Below are 14,957 nucleotides of genomic sequence, written 5' to 3'. Positions count from 1 at the left end.
ATGAATGTTGGCCATTGACCGAAGCGTCACCTTGGTCGTCGTTATCTGAGTCCGCCGCGTCTTCGTGTGCAACAGGGTCTTGGGCGGGATATGATGCTGGAGATTGAGCACCTTGATTGCGGCGTGTAAGACCAGTCTGCATCCAATGTCCGCCAGCCAGGCGCCACGCCTCGATCATCTCCTGTTGCACATGCTGTTTCGTTCTCAAGGGTTTAGCCGCGATGACATTTTCCAGTCCATATGGTATGCCTCCCCGGAATTTCTGAGGGTCAAATTGGCTTCTGTCGAAGACTAAGGCTGTGATACCTTCCATTTGCCAGTTATCTCGGTCGACCACCAACGCGAACCCTCCATACTCGTGGGTCTGGGCAGGGTATTCAGGGTCATATTCATCGGAGTATCTGTCCGCTGCATAGGAAGAGATTAGGTGTGGCCAGATACTACTTCGGTTGCGATGGGCGATCTCTCGTCGCTGGTGGGCAACACATGCCAAATAGTCATTGAAGCTTCTAGTGTAGACCTCGTAGTGAGCTTCAACGCCTTCAGCATCTGCGGCCCGTCCAAGCATCATCTCGATCCACTCTACAAGTTGTGAGGCGAATTCCTTGTTTTGCACTTCCGCAACAGTTTCTTTTGCCGCATTGAGCACATAGATTTGCCATGGACATGGAGGTAAGCCTTCGTCATCAGCATCCTGGTATTCTTTCTTCAGCCATGCTATATGGACTTCATCGTCGTTATGATCCTTGATCTGGACTACCTTAGTCCTCTGCGGAACAACTCGGGCTGCTGATAGCCTTTGGCTCGAACGCTCTGCTGAGTTTGAGCCTTGCCACATTGCTGAGGGAGGTCGCTACTTGGGAGACGAAGCCGCCGGTATCTGTGAGAATCAATTACCGCACTACCACAGCATGAATCTAATGATGAGCAGAGGTCGTCAAGAAGAGGTCACGGTGTCATTCTGTGGCACAGGGGAAGGTTCAAAGCTTAGTGCACCGCCACGCCGCCATGTCAAATCTCTATTCACTTCTTCGCTGCTCACAGGCCGCCCACAGATACGACGTCCAACTTGCAGCATGGCTCCAGAAGCAAAAATGACTCTCAGCACCATGACTTCCTTCAGTCCAACTCCCGAGGCTCTGAAACTTTGCTGCACACGCAGACAGCCAGCATGAAGGACGAAGACAGCGCAGTGAACAACCCTGTCGCTTCGCTGAGAACGATCCGCCATCACGAGCCTCATTCCTAGGCATTCTCGTCGAGCTCAGACTACGAATCTATGAACTTGCTTGGTCGGACCGCTAGCTCTGAAAAGAGTCAGCGGTGCTATCGCTCGTGAGGTCAAGACAGTCCTACCCTCGATCCGCCATATCCACTTCAGCCTCAAGGCCTTCAATTCTGACGACCTAATCGGCTGGCTTCGTTACGGGGGCAATGAGCAAGTCGCTCGATTGCATAAATTGAGCATAGGCTGCAGAGAGATGAGAGGACTCGGCCATGACGGAAACTACAATACCACCGCCGCAGTGATCGAGTTTGCCGTGAGCACTGCCGCTCCTTTCAGCGGACTCTGCGCGAGGCCAAGAAGAGCTAGAGCTACGAACTATGTCAGAGATCGATCACAATAGACCTACACAAGTTCGATATCAAGAACGGTTCCAAACTCAAAACGAAGAGTTTCAGACTCATGCCAGAATCACTCCTTCACATCATACCTGCTCGGACCCTCCGGCGGAACACGATCGTCTCTGATCAACGGAATCCCTTCCCTCTCCACCGCAACCTTCACAGCCTCCCTCTCAACAACCTTATTCACGACCTTCGTCCATTGCGGATACATCTCCTCCATTTCGATCTTCAACAGGTAACCCCATCTATACACAACCCACAAGAACACGTCCGCAGCGGTGAAAACATCCTTCACGGCATGTTCCCCACCGACCCCTTGCAGCCTTTCCTCAATCAAACCAAAGCAAACCTCAACCCACTCCCGCGACTTCTTACGAATACCATCATGAGCGGACTGATCATCCGAGTACCACTCCGGACTAAACAGCGCCCCTAATCCACGCTCATGCACCGTCCCACTCAGCCAATTCAGCCACTCATACGTACGCGCAACGTCCCAGTCCGTCTTCCCGAATAAGTGCTTCTCAGGAGCCAAGCGTGAGGTCAAAGTCATGATCGCCGTGGTTTCCGTAAGAACTTGGCCATCGAATTCCAGAATCGGAATTCGCTTCTTGGGGTTTATGGCACGGTATTTCTCTGGGAATCCGCCCTTTGTGATGTCGATTACTAGGATTTCGAAGGCGAGGCCGGAGGCTTGGAGGAGGACGTGAGGGGCTAGAGAGCAGGCGCCGGGGGAGAGCCAGAGGCGGAGTTTGGACATGGTGTGTTTTTTTTTCCTTTCCTTCTTCTTCTTTGAGGATTTCTGTTGTTGTTGTTGTTGTGAGATATCTTGAGTGAGTTGTTTTGGGGGTTGCGATTCAAATGGGAGGAGAGGAATGGTAAGGCTTGCTTTGCGGGATCTTGTAATACTTGTGGTCTGTCGTCATTGCCCAACTAGGGCTTATGTGGCTCGAAGAGCCACACGAGAAGCCTAAGGCGACGAGTAGCTAAAGTCTTATCTAGACGCCTATAGTAGGCCTAATCTAAAACGCGTATAGTAAGTTATATCTAAAACGCTAATACTAAAAAGTAATATTAATCCGGAACGCATTATAGATATTAGAAAGCACTATTTAGAAACGCTTATAGCGAGCACTATTAGGAACGCTTATAGCAAGATAGTCTTAAATATCTATAGTAACTACTTCCGGAATATGCCTATAGTAATTACTATCCGGAATACCTATAGCGAGTACTATTCGAAATATCTATAGTAAGTAGTTCTTTCTAAGTTAGAACGCTTATAGTAAGTACTACCTATAAGGCGGATACTAAGTCTAATCTAAAACGCCTATAGTAATTTTAATCTAAAACACTTATAGGGATTCTTATTTAGAACGCTTATAATACTAAGTACTATTCGGAACGCGTATAGTAAGTCTAATCCGGAGCGCTAATAGTTAGTCCTACTATCTACTATAACGCCTATACTAAGTTCTACGTTAAACGCGCTATATAGCAATTCTAATCCGAAACGCTTATACTAAGTCCTATCTATAACGCGTAGCTACTAGCTAAGAGCAAGTACTATCCGGAACGCGTATAGTAAGTCTTATTCGGAACGCTAATAGTAAGTACTATTAAAAACGCTTATAGTAAGTAGTTGTTAGGGCCAAAGAGGCTATACGTGATTAGCATGTAACTAGGCCGAGTGAAGCTAGGGTCTCGATGCCTTAGGCAGGGCTTGGCGCTTAGCGTTAGGCTAACTCTCCTGCCTTCCTCCCTCTCCTCCTAGATCCTTATCGAATACTAAACTAATTCACTACTACCCTATCTACCTGCTAATATAACCCTTCTTATATAGTATTCGATCTACCCTTTAAGGGCAGCAGCTAGATAGTCCTTATTTCAAGCTTTTAGCGGTATAGCTACGAAAACTATCGATTTAACTATATTACGCCCGAAGAACGGGACCTACACGTACTATTCTATCGAAACAACCGTACTAATTATTAAGTAAGGCCTTCTATACGGCCTATTACACTAAGTTAATTATACTAGGCCGATATCCACTAATTCCGCTATATCCGTATCTTAGGGGCTAACAATACATTATTAGTGCCGCCCCTTATAATGGCCGGTTTATTACGAAACAACAATCGCGGTGCCGCTAGCAGCGCTAGCAATAACAACACTAGTAGCACAGCACCTACTAAAGTGCCTACTAAAGCACCTACTAAAGTGCCTCCTACTAAAGAGCCTACCGGAGAGCCTACTAAAGAACCTATAATTCTAGGTAACGACCTAGAATTGTCTGTCGACGACATTCTTAACAATATTGTTAACCGTCGATATAGCTAACTAGCCTTTAGTCCCTAACTAGTAGCGAGACTTTAAGGAGCTACTTAAAACAGGCTTACTGCCTTACGCTAAGAACAATAGCTAAAGGATAATCTCCTCGAAATTCGTCGCCTATAAGAAGCCCTAGCAACTAATACTAAACCAATAGTAGGGCCTTCCTCTCTATCTGTTTTAGTCTAAAAGAAGGATGCTAAACTTAAGGACTATACCGTATTTAATAGCTCTAGTCGGAAACAATATAACGACTACATCCGTAACTACGAGCTTAATTAGCGAAACGCGCTAAGGGCCCTTCTAGACGACTACTCGTTAGTCGTCTATGCTATGCAATATATTAATAGAGACCTAAAGCGTACCTAGGATAACTATTTCGACTCCCTTACTAACTAGACCGCTGTTTAGTAGCAAGACTATAAGACTATTATACTAGACACCCTTAGGAACCCTATACTAAGGCAACAACACGCTTAGGACCAATACCTTCGAGCTAAACAAAAGACTAATTAATCGGCTCGCTCGTTTGAGGCCTATTTAAAGACCCTTAAGGACGATTTGCTAGCTAAGACCGACTCTATCTAGATTTCCGAAATACGCCCTAAATTGCGATAGGAACTAGTCCTCGAATTAGACCGCCGCCGTGTATTCGAATAGGCCAACCTAATACGCATTTAATTTATAGTCGAAGTAGAAACAGCCGAACGAGCTATTTAGCTCTAGCAACGACTAGAATTAAGGATCCGACCTACTAGCAACCGTAGCAACCGTAGCCGCGGAGGAAACTAAGGTTCCTACTAGGACAACAATGCTAACAATAGGAACAGTAACGATCGTAGAAGAAGCCGTAGCCGACGGCTATATAGAGGAGGCCGTAATAGGGGCCGTAGAAGGGGCTCGTATCCCTATAGTACTAATCGCTCGGCTAACAACAGCGGCAATAGCTATAGCAATCCTCTAACCGGACTAAAGTGCTTTAATTGTAACAGTACTAGCTATCTACTAGGCTAATGCGACAAACCTAAGGACTAGGCCCGAATCGACTGTGCTACCGCTAAGTACCGAAAGCACCTTTTAGTAGCTAACGCTACCTCTATAGGCTAACCTTCGAAAAAAGAGTAAGCGCCGCACTAACTGTTAGCCTCGTACGGCGTAAGACTATCGACATTGTGCTAGCTATTATACGTACCTGTCTTATCTCTAGGCCCGATACTAACTATAAGGTAAAGGTTATGCTAGACCCTAGAAATTCAGTTAGCGCCCTTATTAGCTATTACCTAGCTAAGCAATTAGACCTTCGACAACTGCCGAAGACTAACCTACTAACCCTTGCTTAGTTTAATAACGCTCGGCACTTGACCTATAGAGCCTACTATGTTCCTATAGTTCTAAAAGACGACCTCGGAAATAAACGCCTACTAAACTTCACTGCCTACGCGGTAGATATAGACAGCCTCCTATCCGATATTGTTATTAGTAACCCTATTCTTAAGTACTATGCTATAGTTATGGACCTAGGCAGCTAACAGTAGCGATTTAGAATCGCTAGGAAAGAGGACATTAAACACATTAATGTTAGCGAGTGCCCTGACGATATTAGGGTCCTATTTATTAGCAACCTAACCCTAGCTAACCTAATAGTCGACTTATTAGGCGATAACGATAAGCCTATAGCCCCTAATAGCATAGACCCTAATTAGCTTGCTCGTATACCGGAGCCTATTCGAGAAACCTACATTAATATATTTAAACACTACTTAGTATCGATATTGCCTATATTTAAAGAGACGGATTATAAGATTGATATTATAGAGGGCAAGGAGGTCCCTTTTAGCCCCCTCTATAACCTTAGTAAACGAGAGCTTGCTATATTGCGTAAGTACCTAAAGGAAAACCTAGCTAATAGTCGCATTCGGTATAGTAACAGCCCTGCTAGCGCCCCTATCCTATTCGTACTAAAGAAGGATAGTAGCCTACGCCTATATGTTAATTATCGTAGGCTTAACGCTGTTACTATTAAAGACCGCTATCTACTTCCTCTTATTAATAAGACCCTCGATCGCCTTTCTAGTGCTTACTACTACACTATATTAGACATTAAGGATACATACTATCGCATCCGCATCCGTAAGGGTAATAAATAGAAAACAGCCTTCCGTACCCGCTATAGCTATTTCGAGTACTTAGTTATGCTATTCGGCTTAGCTAACGCCCCTGCAACATTCTAGTCTTATATTAATCGAGCCCTTTCGGGCCTATTAGACTATCTCTGTATGGTTTACCTAGATAACATCCTAGTTTATATACACTTACCTAACATTACGGAGCACTAGGCTATAGTCCGCAAGGTACTCGATCGCCTGCGAGCCTATAGACTGTATTATAAGCCTTCTAAATGTACCTTTACTGCTAAGGAGGTGTCCTTCCTTAGCTTCCTCGTATTAACTGAGGGTATTAAGGCTAATCCTAACCGGATTAAGACTATTACTAAGTAGCTAACGCCTACTAGTATTAAGGAGCTTCAATTATTCCTAGGTTTTGCTAACTTCTATCGTCGCTTTATTAAGGGCTATTTACGATACGTAATGCCCCTAACTGAGCTTACTAAAACTAAGGCCAACCTAACTAGAGAGTTTAAATAGACTAATAGAGCACAAGCCGCTTTTAACGGTTTGAAGAAGCGCTTTACTAAAGTCCCCTTGTTGTACTATTTCGTACTAAGTAAACAGATCCGTATTAAGACTAACGCTTCCTAGTTCGCTATATCCGCTATTATGTTACAACAGGCTAATAACAATTACTAGCACCTAATCGCCTTCTTCTTACGGAAGATGATCGATATAGAACGTCGCTACGAGACCTACGAGTAAGAGCTCCTAGCTATTGTCGAGGCCTTTAAGTACTAGAGGCACTACCTCGATAGGGCTTAATATACAATATAGGTCTATACAGACTATAACAACCTCCGTAGGATTACGAAGGTTACTAGGGTTATAGGTCGACAGGCTAGATAGGCCGTCTACCTCGCTAGGTTTGATTTTAATGTATTATATCGGCTAGGCGTAAGCAACCCTACCGATAGCCTATCGAGGCGACCTAATTACGACGGCGAAACCTAATACATTAATTCTTTGTTTCTAACCCTGCAGTATAAGATTGCTATAGCCCGTATTGTCAATAAGTAAGCGTAGGATAAGCGGCTTACCGGACTCCGCGACGGCTCGAAGTATGTTAATGCTCTTACTATATTAATAGTACGTATTAAGGCAAGAGCTAAGTATATAGACAGGAGAAGTTATAATAACTCCCTAGTCGATATCGCTATATATAGTGACAGCGATTAAAGCACTAATGCAGTTAATCCGGCTGCTAGTGCTATTAGATGCATATAATACGTACCTCGTTTAATAGCGAGGGTGCTATTAAATAACCTTATAAATAGGGATAGTCAATCGTTTATAGATAAGCTATTACGGGCTTAGTAGAGGGACGCCTTTGCTACTAAACGTATCGACAAGCTTGTAAGTAGGCGAAAGACTCGATCTAGTAAGAGTAACTAGTCGATCGATGACAAAGGTTATTTAAAGTTTAAGGGCAGATACTATATCCCCGCTAAACATTCGATCCGATAAGAACTTCTTAAGCGACACTATAATAGTAAGCTTGCCGGTTACTATAGCATAGAGAGGTCGCACGAGCTACTATCGCGCATATACTACTAGCTAAATAGTAAGCGGGATATAAAGGAATACGTTAACACGTATACCGTATACTAACGTGTTAAGGCACTAAAGCATCAGCCTTTTAGCGAGTTGTCCTCCTTACCAATCCCTTATAAGCCATTTGCAGAGCTTATAATAGACTTTATTATAGGCCTTCCGCCTACTAAACGTAGGGGCAGTAAGGACGTGTATAATGCTATCCTTATTATAGTAGATCGATTTACTAAAGGCGCTCGATATATCCCGGCGCGCAAGGATTAGACTGCTATTAATATAGTAGAGGCGCTATAGACTAACATCTTCTATACCTATTAGGGAACCCCTAAGGGGATAGTCTCCGATAGGGGCTCGACATTTATATCGCACTATTAGAGCGAAATATGCCTATAGCTAAGACTGAAGCATCGGCTGTTAACAGCCTTCTATCTATAGACTAACGGTCAAATAGAGAGGCAGAATGCTACCCTATAGCAGTACCTACGCAGCTATATTAATAAGAACCCCGAGGATTAGGTTAACCTCCTACAGCCTATAGAATTCGTATATAACAATAGTATACATTCATTAACTAAGATCTCGCCCTATATAGCTATAATAGGCTAGAATGCTGCTATGCTACAAGACCTACTATCGCTCGAGGCCGAGCGTAAGGAAAGGGAAGCGCGTTAAGTACCCGAAATACTAGCGGCTATTAAGAGGGTTTAGAAGATGCGAGAAATCTATACTAAGATAGCCGAGAAGTTAATAAAGGCTTAAGAGTACTAAAAGACCTACTACGACAAGCGTTATATACCGATGACCTTTAAGCAAGGCGACATAGTTATGCTTAGTACGAAGAACCTCCGCATCCGCAAATACCTATTACCTAATAGCAAAACAAGGCCTAAGCTCGCACTAAGATACATTAGCCTATTCCGTATCCGAGAACCGAAGGGTATACAGGCCTACTAGTTGTAGCTTCTACCCTATTACACTATCTATAACACCTTCTATATATCCCTCCTTAAGCTATACTATTAACGCGAAGGTAATAAAGCGCCTGCTAAGTTAGAAGAAGTCTTAGCTAATAGTAAAGAACTGTAGTCTGTAGAACGTATCCTATAGCACCGGACTAGGAAGGGCAAGAAGGAGTACCTACTAAGATAGCAAGGCTATTTACTAGAATAGGACTCATAGGAAGCTAAAGACTCCTTTAAGGATATAACCGAGTTGTTAGATAAGTATTAGACTAGCGTAAAGAACAAGAAGAAGGCTAAAAGCTTATAATGTTACTACTAAGGCCTAGGATTAATGCTACCCCTAGGGTGCTATTAGCTAACTAATTAGAAGCAAGCAATTATTAGCAATAAAGGACAATAAGACTACACTACTATAGTGAACGCGCACCGAGTGTTAATAAGCGCGCTACGACGCGTCAACCAATTGCCTACTCTTTTAAGGATTCTACCTCTTTACTAACGCGCCCTATAGGTCCCCCTCTTGTTCCCTTATTCCGTCGAGGCCTCGAGGCCTAGGCAATCGGCGTAGCCGGCGCGGCTATATTAGTAACAGTGTTGCGGGGTATGTTGCTATTTAAGAAAGGAAGGATACCGCTATATTAGTAACGGTATTGCCGAGTTGTTGTTAGTTAGAGAAGGTAAAGTTAGCGCTAAGACGACTAGCGCTACTATTGTTAACATTACTTGCTATTGTCGCTGCGCCTATAGACACAACCTTACCTATACTACGAGCCTAAGGCACCTTTAATTAAAACTTTGATTAAAGCTTTGAGCCTATTAAAGGTTTGATCAAACTTTGAGGCTAAGTCAAAACTTTGACTAAGTTAAAAGATTAAGCGACTAATAGACTAACTAAGGGCAAAACTATAGAGCTAAGCTAGCCGGGGTCGATCTTGCGGACAATAGGTTACTCCTCGATCTATCTAACCCTTTAAGCGAGGCGAACCTCTACTACTGCACTTATAATAGCCTTTATCTATAGAAACTAGACGAGCTGTGTTTTTTTGAAAAGATAAGATAAGATTAACACTTAAAGGCTGCCAAACCTAGCTAATTAGGGCTAGCGAAACTACGAACAATAAGAACAATAACCCTCGGAAGCGAATAAACCCTCGGAAGCGGACATTGCTAAGTCTTTTAAGAGTAGACGCAAAGAACTCGGTACGACATTACTTAGAGCGGAGGCAGGGCTACAATACCTCGTACGTCTACCTATTATAGTAGGGAAGACGCGCTCGTATTGTAATTAGTCGATAGCCCTTAATTCTTATAGCTTTATATCCCTTTACTTTATTATATATAAGGATAGCGCAGTTAGAGTTGTGCATTATATTGTTTAGAGGTGAGGTTTGATATAGTTATATAATTAGGTAGTTAAGTGTTCAATTTAGCGCGGCTAAGCAGCTTATTAGACTCGCTAAGTTAGCGGCAATAGAGGTCGGGATTGGAATATAGGTAGGCTACGAGGGCGCGGCCTTTAGAAGGGAAGCGTATATTAGGGCCAAAGAGGCTACACGTGATTGGCATATAACTAGGCCGAGTGAAGCTAGGGTCTCGATGCCTTAGGCAGGGCTTGGCGCTTAGCGTTAGGCTAACTCTCCTGCCTTCCTCCCTCTCCTCCTAGATCCTTATCGAATACTAAACTGATTCACTACTACCCTATCTACCTACTAATATAACCCTTCTTATAGTAGTGCTATCTAAAACACTATTTAGAATACCTATAGCAAGTTATATCCGAAACGCTTATAGAAAGTCTTATCCTAGATCCGGAAGGCCTATAGCGAGTACTACTAGTACTATCCGGAACGCTTATAGCAAATACTATCTAAAACGCCTAGAGTTAAATAGTATTCGAACTACTTATAGCGAGTACCTTATTATAGCGCCTACTATAAGTACCCTATAAAGCATATATAGCGATTACTCTATAGAATATCTATAGGGTTTTAAGTATACCGCTTTAAGAAAATACTACTAGATTAGACGTAAACGACGGAGATAGTATTAGAAATACTACTATTCAAGTTATGGCGGTAAAGTATTACGATATATACTACGACTCTTACGCTTTTTAAACTACTTATAAACTAAGAAATTTTAAAGTCCCTCGGCTATAACTAATTAGAGTCGGCTTTTAGCTCGTTTTAAGCCGCACTAAGCCTAAAGGGGCCCTATTTTTTATTAAGTTATTATATTTTAGACGTAGTACTAACTCCTAGCGGCGTACTACTTTCTCTTTAATTATAGTACCTAAGGCTAGTAGTCGATAATTGCTTCTTTTAGCAAATAGTCGAAGAGCCTTATTACTCTTATTAAAGCTATCTATACACTATTAAAGGTCATAGTTTGTTTATATTTAGTGCATTAATCGGCGCCGAAAAAAGTTGTTGCCTTAGGGACGACCATCCAATCGAGCACGCCGAGTTCTGCACATGTGGGATTTCGATATTTGTGTCATTAATTTGGTGTTTCCATATGTGAATCGACTTGACTGCAACGAGGGACGGAGTGGACGGCAGGATCATCTACCTGGATGGGACTTCTTCGTCTTTGTAACCTACCACAGCGTTTCACGATATCTAGTGTAACGACAATATTCGCGCTTTCTTGGCTTTCATGTTCAATGGTATTCCAAAGTTCGCCATGACAAGTGCGACGCAATGGCAGACAATCAGGACGTCCAATTGGACAAGATCGGACGGGAGCCTTCATTCAACAGTCAAAATGTATGGTCCCGATGGCATGTCAAGAGGGTGACTGCACTCTGACTCCAACATTGCTCTCACATCTTGTATCCTGAGCACCCGCCGAAGCCTGTCCACCTGAACCGCGGGACGGTATCGCTCGTAAATCTGCGTTACGCTGCATCACGGTACTGCTTTGAGGCTCTCCAGATTGAGCAGTTTGCGAAGTTCGCAGATTAGTCTGAGATGACAATACCGGCGTCGAAGCTGATATATTCAGTGGCCGCGCTTGGGGTGCTGCAGCGGACGACGCTGCCAACGTTGAGCTTGCGAAATTGCCTTGTTCCCGTCGGGGACGACTTCCAAGAAAACCATTCGGAGTGGACGAAGTATCGATGACAACATGCGTATTACCGGGACGTAAATCATTCATCGGTTGAATGGACTCTTGGGAAGCTGTTGGAGGTTCCTGCTTGGCTTTGACTGGCTTTTCGCGAAATCGCAGAACCACCAAGATCCTGAGTCCTGCTCGTTTGAACATCGACTTATCAGCATCTTCAGGCCGGTCGTCCACATTGGCCGCGGCGACTGCGAAAAGAGCAAGGACTGTCAAGGCGACGCCGATTATGAAGAAGAGCCAGATGACTCGTGTCTTTTGGCCGAAGTCATTGTTGATACTCAGGAAGCCGGATGTGAATTGCAGGGGAATGAATATCGTCGCAAGAGTGGTTATGCGGGCAAGATGTTTGTCCTCTTTGGCTGCAAGGTTGGCGCGTTCGTCTGCAAGTCTAGCACGTTTTCCTTCTTCGATAGAGCGCTTCCCGTCCTGAATGCTAAGCGACTCTGCCAATAGATTCTGGACACGTTCCATGCGCATGCGGACTTCTGTCATCTGCTGTTGAACATTCCTCCAATCGTGACTCAATGAAGCCATCGATCCTTTGAGAAGCCCTTGATTGCCCGCGAGCCTGCCATCCGTATTTTGAGTCGTGGTGTAGGATCGCCGAATGCCGACTGCGTTTTCCTCGCTGGCGCGGAAGTCATGCAGGCGTATGATCGCCTCGTTGATCATGCTCTGATAGTGATGAATGTTCCTGTGCCATGGGCGGAGTTTTAGCTGAAGCTCTTCCGCCTTTTGAGGTTCCGCTACCCATGCTGGATTGTCGAATTGCCAATCAATCCCTGTCAGAGTGGCAGTCATGTACTTGAGCACCTTGAGCCACTCGGTGATAACCAACTTGTACATCGGAAAGGCGATGCATGCCTCGTGGCATCCTTTGCCAATGATGAGCGACATATCTTTCGACGATCGTCTCAGGCTCCAATACACTATATCATCAAACAAACAGGCTCCGTGCTCAAGTGTAGCTGTTGGGGGAGAGGGAAGCCTCTCACTTTTAATGGAAGCCGAATAGCTTGGGGGCTTTTCGAACGGACGATGGTCTCGCCAAAGTGGGAAGCCAGCAGTTACAGTTGGGTCGATTAGCAATATCGCTACACCAGTTAGCTAGATTATGCGACTTGTGATTGAGGTAGGCTCACCCGTGATTGCTTCCGACTCTGCCCGTGGCTTAACCCAAAGCGTAGTTCTAGAGCGTAGAAGTGTTACACTGGCTGGCGAGTTTCCCGGTCGAAGACGCTCACGACTCCTATCGCTATCAAGTCGACGAAGCACGTTCCACAAGCCTGTCTGACGCTCTGCCTTTTCAAACAATGCATCGCTTGAGAAGTAGAGTGGACGCAGGTATTGTATCGAAACGTAGTCCTCTTCTCTGGCATCAACAGCAAGTTCTGGAAGATCGGCCCACCGATCGGTGATTTGGTTGTAGAGGTAGTCGCCGGTATGCGATAGGAATGCAGACGGATCTATGTCATACTGACATCCCAGGACCTCTACAACATCCCGAGAGAGATCCTCTACCACAATCAGTCGAGCTTGGACGCTTTTCTCGGGTTCGCTCTGAACTACAGCAGCAAGATCTCGAGCATTGTGGAAATACCATTCATTATTTCCAGGTTGAACTGTGGAGCCAACGACCCGCAGGCTCTCCTCGTAGCTCAGATGATCTGCTTGTCCACTTTTCGGCCTGAGAATCTTTGGTACGAAAAGCCTGGTCTCCTTATCGTCCTCTTCCTCATCCTCGTGGGTAGTGCTTTTGTCCTTGCTCCCTTCCTCGACATAGTCAATGATGCAGACTTTGGTCTTTCTCGCGCGCCTTATCCTGTCTGCCTTGTTGTGTTGGATGTATTTCCATTTGGGCGGAGCGCAGGTCACTTCCATCCAGTGTGCGAAATACTCCAGATGAGGATAGCTTTTCGACAGCTTTTTGACATAATTCAAATACTTGTGCTCATCTGCCACGTACCCGTCCTTTTCGACCGACCACGCTGCAACACTGCTCGCGTTCGCAGGACTATAGACATCGCCAGTGATCTCTATAGCATTCCCTGCTTGGTCGGAATGAGGCTGAATCGTGACGGTACCTTGTTCCTCTTCTGTCAATACGCTGGATGTGTACGCGCTCGGCCATCTTTTCTCGCGGCCCGGGATGAGCTTTCTTCTTTGCTCCTGCTCTCTTTTTGATAATGTTTCTGGGGGTGGGGGTTCGTCGTCGACACGGGCAGTTCCTGAGGCTTGTGCAAGTTCGATATCGTTCCTCCGGTCAGCAGTGTTCCGTAGGGAGCGATCGAACATCCTTCAAGGACGTCACCCGCACACAGTAGAGGCCTGAAAGGAGTGGGCAAGAGACATTTGAGGCCAGCCTTCCGCCAGGCGCAGCTCCAGACATTAAGGTAGTACAGCCCCCAAATGATAAATGTACTCGAGCCGCCTGCATTATTGAGGCTGCAGATTGCAGATGGCGTGATGAGGGCGCTACGAGCTGAGGGCTGAGTCGCCTCTGCGCAGTGCCAAGTCACGCTCGTGTCTATAGTAGCCACTGCGGCTCAGTCCAAATCCGGAAATGCAGCTAAGGACCGGACTCGGTGTAGATTTGCTGGCGCTCCGTCCGCCTTAGTTATAAACGCGTTCTTGGTTGTTTTCCATGTTTATCTACCTCGCTATCGCCTCTTATTTATTAACCTTACTATTACTACTATTAATTTAGAATCCGCTACTCTTACTTTCTATTAAAATAGCTAACCTTATAAGTATTAATGCCCTTGCCGCCCTTTAGGAGTTTAATACTACGAATACTATACCGCCGCCGCTACTACTACTACTACTGCTGCGACTACGACTACTGCTACTACTACTACTACTACGACTACGACTACTACTACTACTACTACTACGACTACGACTACTACTACTACTACTACTACTACTACTACTACTACTACTACTACTACTACTACTACTACTACTACTACTACTACTACTACTACTACTACTACTACTACTACTACTACTACTAGCGGAATTTACGCGTCTTCTACTATAGGCGATAGTATATATTAAAGCAGACGAGTTATTAGATAAAGAGTAGCCCGCGGATAAGGAGAATAGCGGCGAGGCGCCTCGTAGGCGTAGATCTACGCGTAGAAGGCGCGTTAAAGTTATTTAAGGTATCTACGCTATACTCGAC

General features: G+C 44.8%; 3 protein-coding genes across 3 annotated transcripts; all 3 read right to left on the bottom strand.

Moving 5' to 3' along the window:
* Positions 1 to 1,888: 1,888 nt before the first annotated feature.
* MYCFIDRAFT_7829 (uncharacterized protein) lies at positions 1,889 to 2,389 on the bottom strand (the record flags this gene model as incomplete). The annotated part of the gene is made up of 1 exon (XM_007934267.1): positions 1,889 to 2,389. A coding segment is annotated over one exon (501 nt), but the record flags the coding sequence as incomplete, so codon positions are not given.
* An 8,828-nt stretch (positions 2,390 to 11,217) lies between these two features.
* MYCFIDRAFT_212754 (uncharacterized protein) lies at positions 11,218 to 12,279 on the bottom strand. The gene has a single exon (XM_007934364.1). It carries the CDS (start codon positions 12,260 to 12,262, stop codon positions 11,432 to 11,434), a length of 831 nt encoding a protein of 276 aa, XP_007932555.1. The 5' UTR covers positions 12,263 to 12,279; the 3' UTR covers positions 11,218 to 11,431.
* A 686-nt stretch (positions 12,280 to 12,965) lies between these two features.
* MYCFIDRAFT_212753 (uncharacterized protein) lies at positions 12,966 to 14,082 on the bottom strand (the record flags this gene model as incomplete). Its single annotated transcript, XM_007934363.1, has 1 exon — positions 12,966 to 14,082. A coding segment is annotated over exon 1 (1,098 nt), but the record flags the coding sequence as incomplete, so codon positions are not given.
* Positions 14,083 to 14,957: the final 875 nt, after the last annotated feature.

This window comes from Pseudocercospora fijiensis (assembly GCF_000340215.1).
Source record: "Pseudocercospora fijiensis CIRAD86 unplaced genomic scaffold MYCFIscaffold_19, whole genome shotgun sequence".
Lineage (NCBI taxonomy): Eukaryota > Fungi > Ascomycota > Dothideomycetes > Mycosphaerellales > Mycosphaerellaceae > Pseudocercospora > Pseudocercospora fijiensis.
Note: the sequence above shows the minus strand (reverse complement) of the source record. Positions and strands in the feature narration are given on the sequence as shown.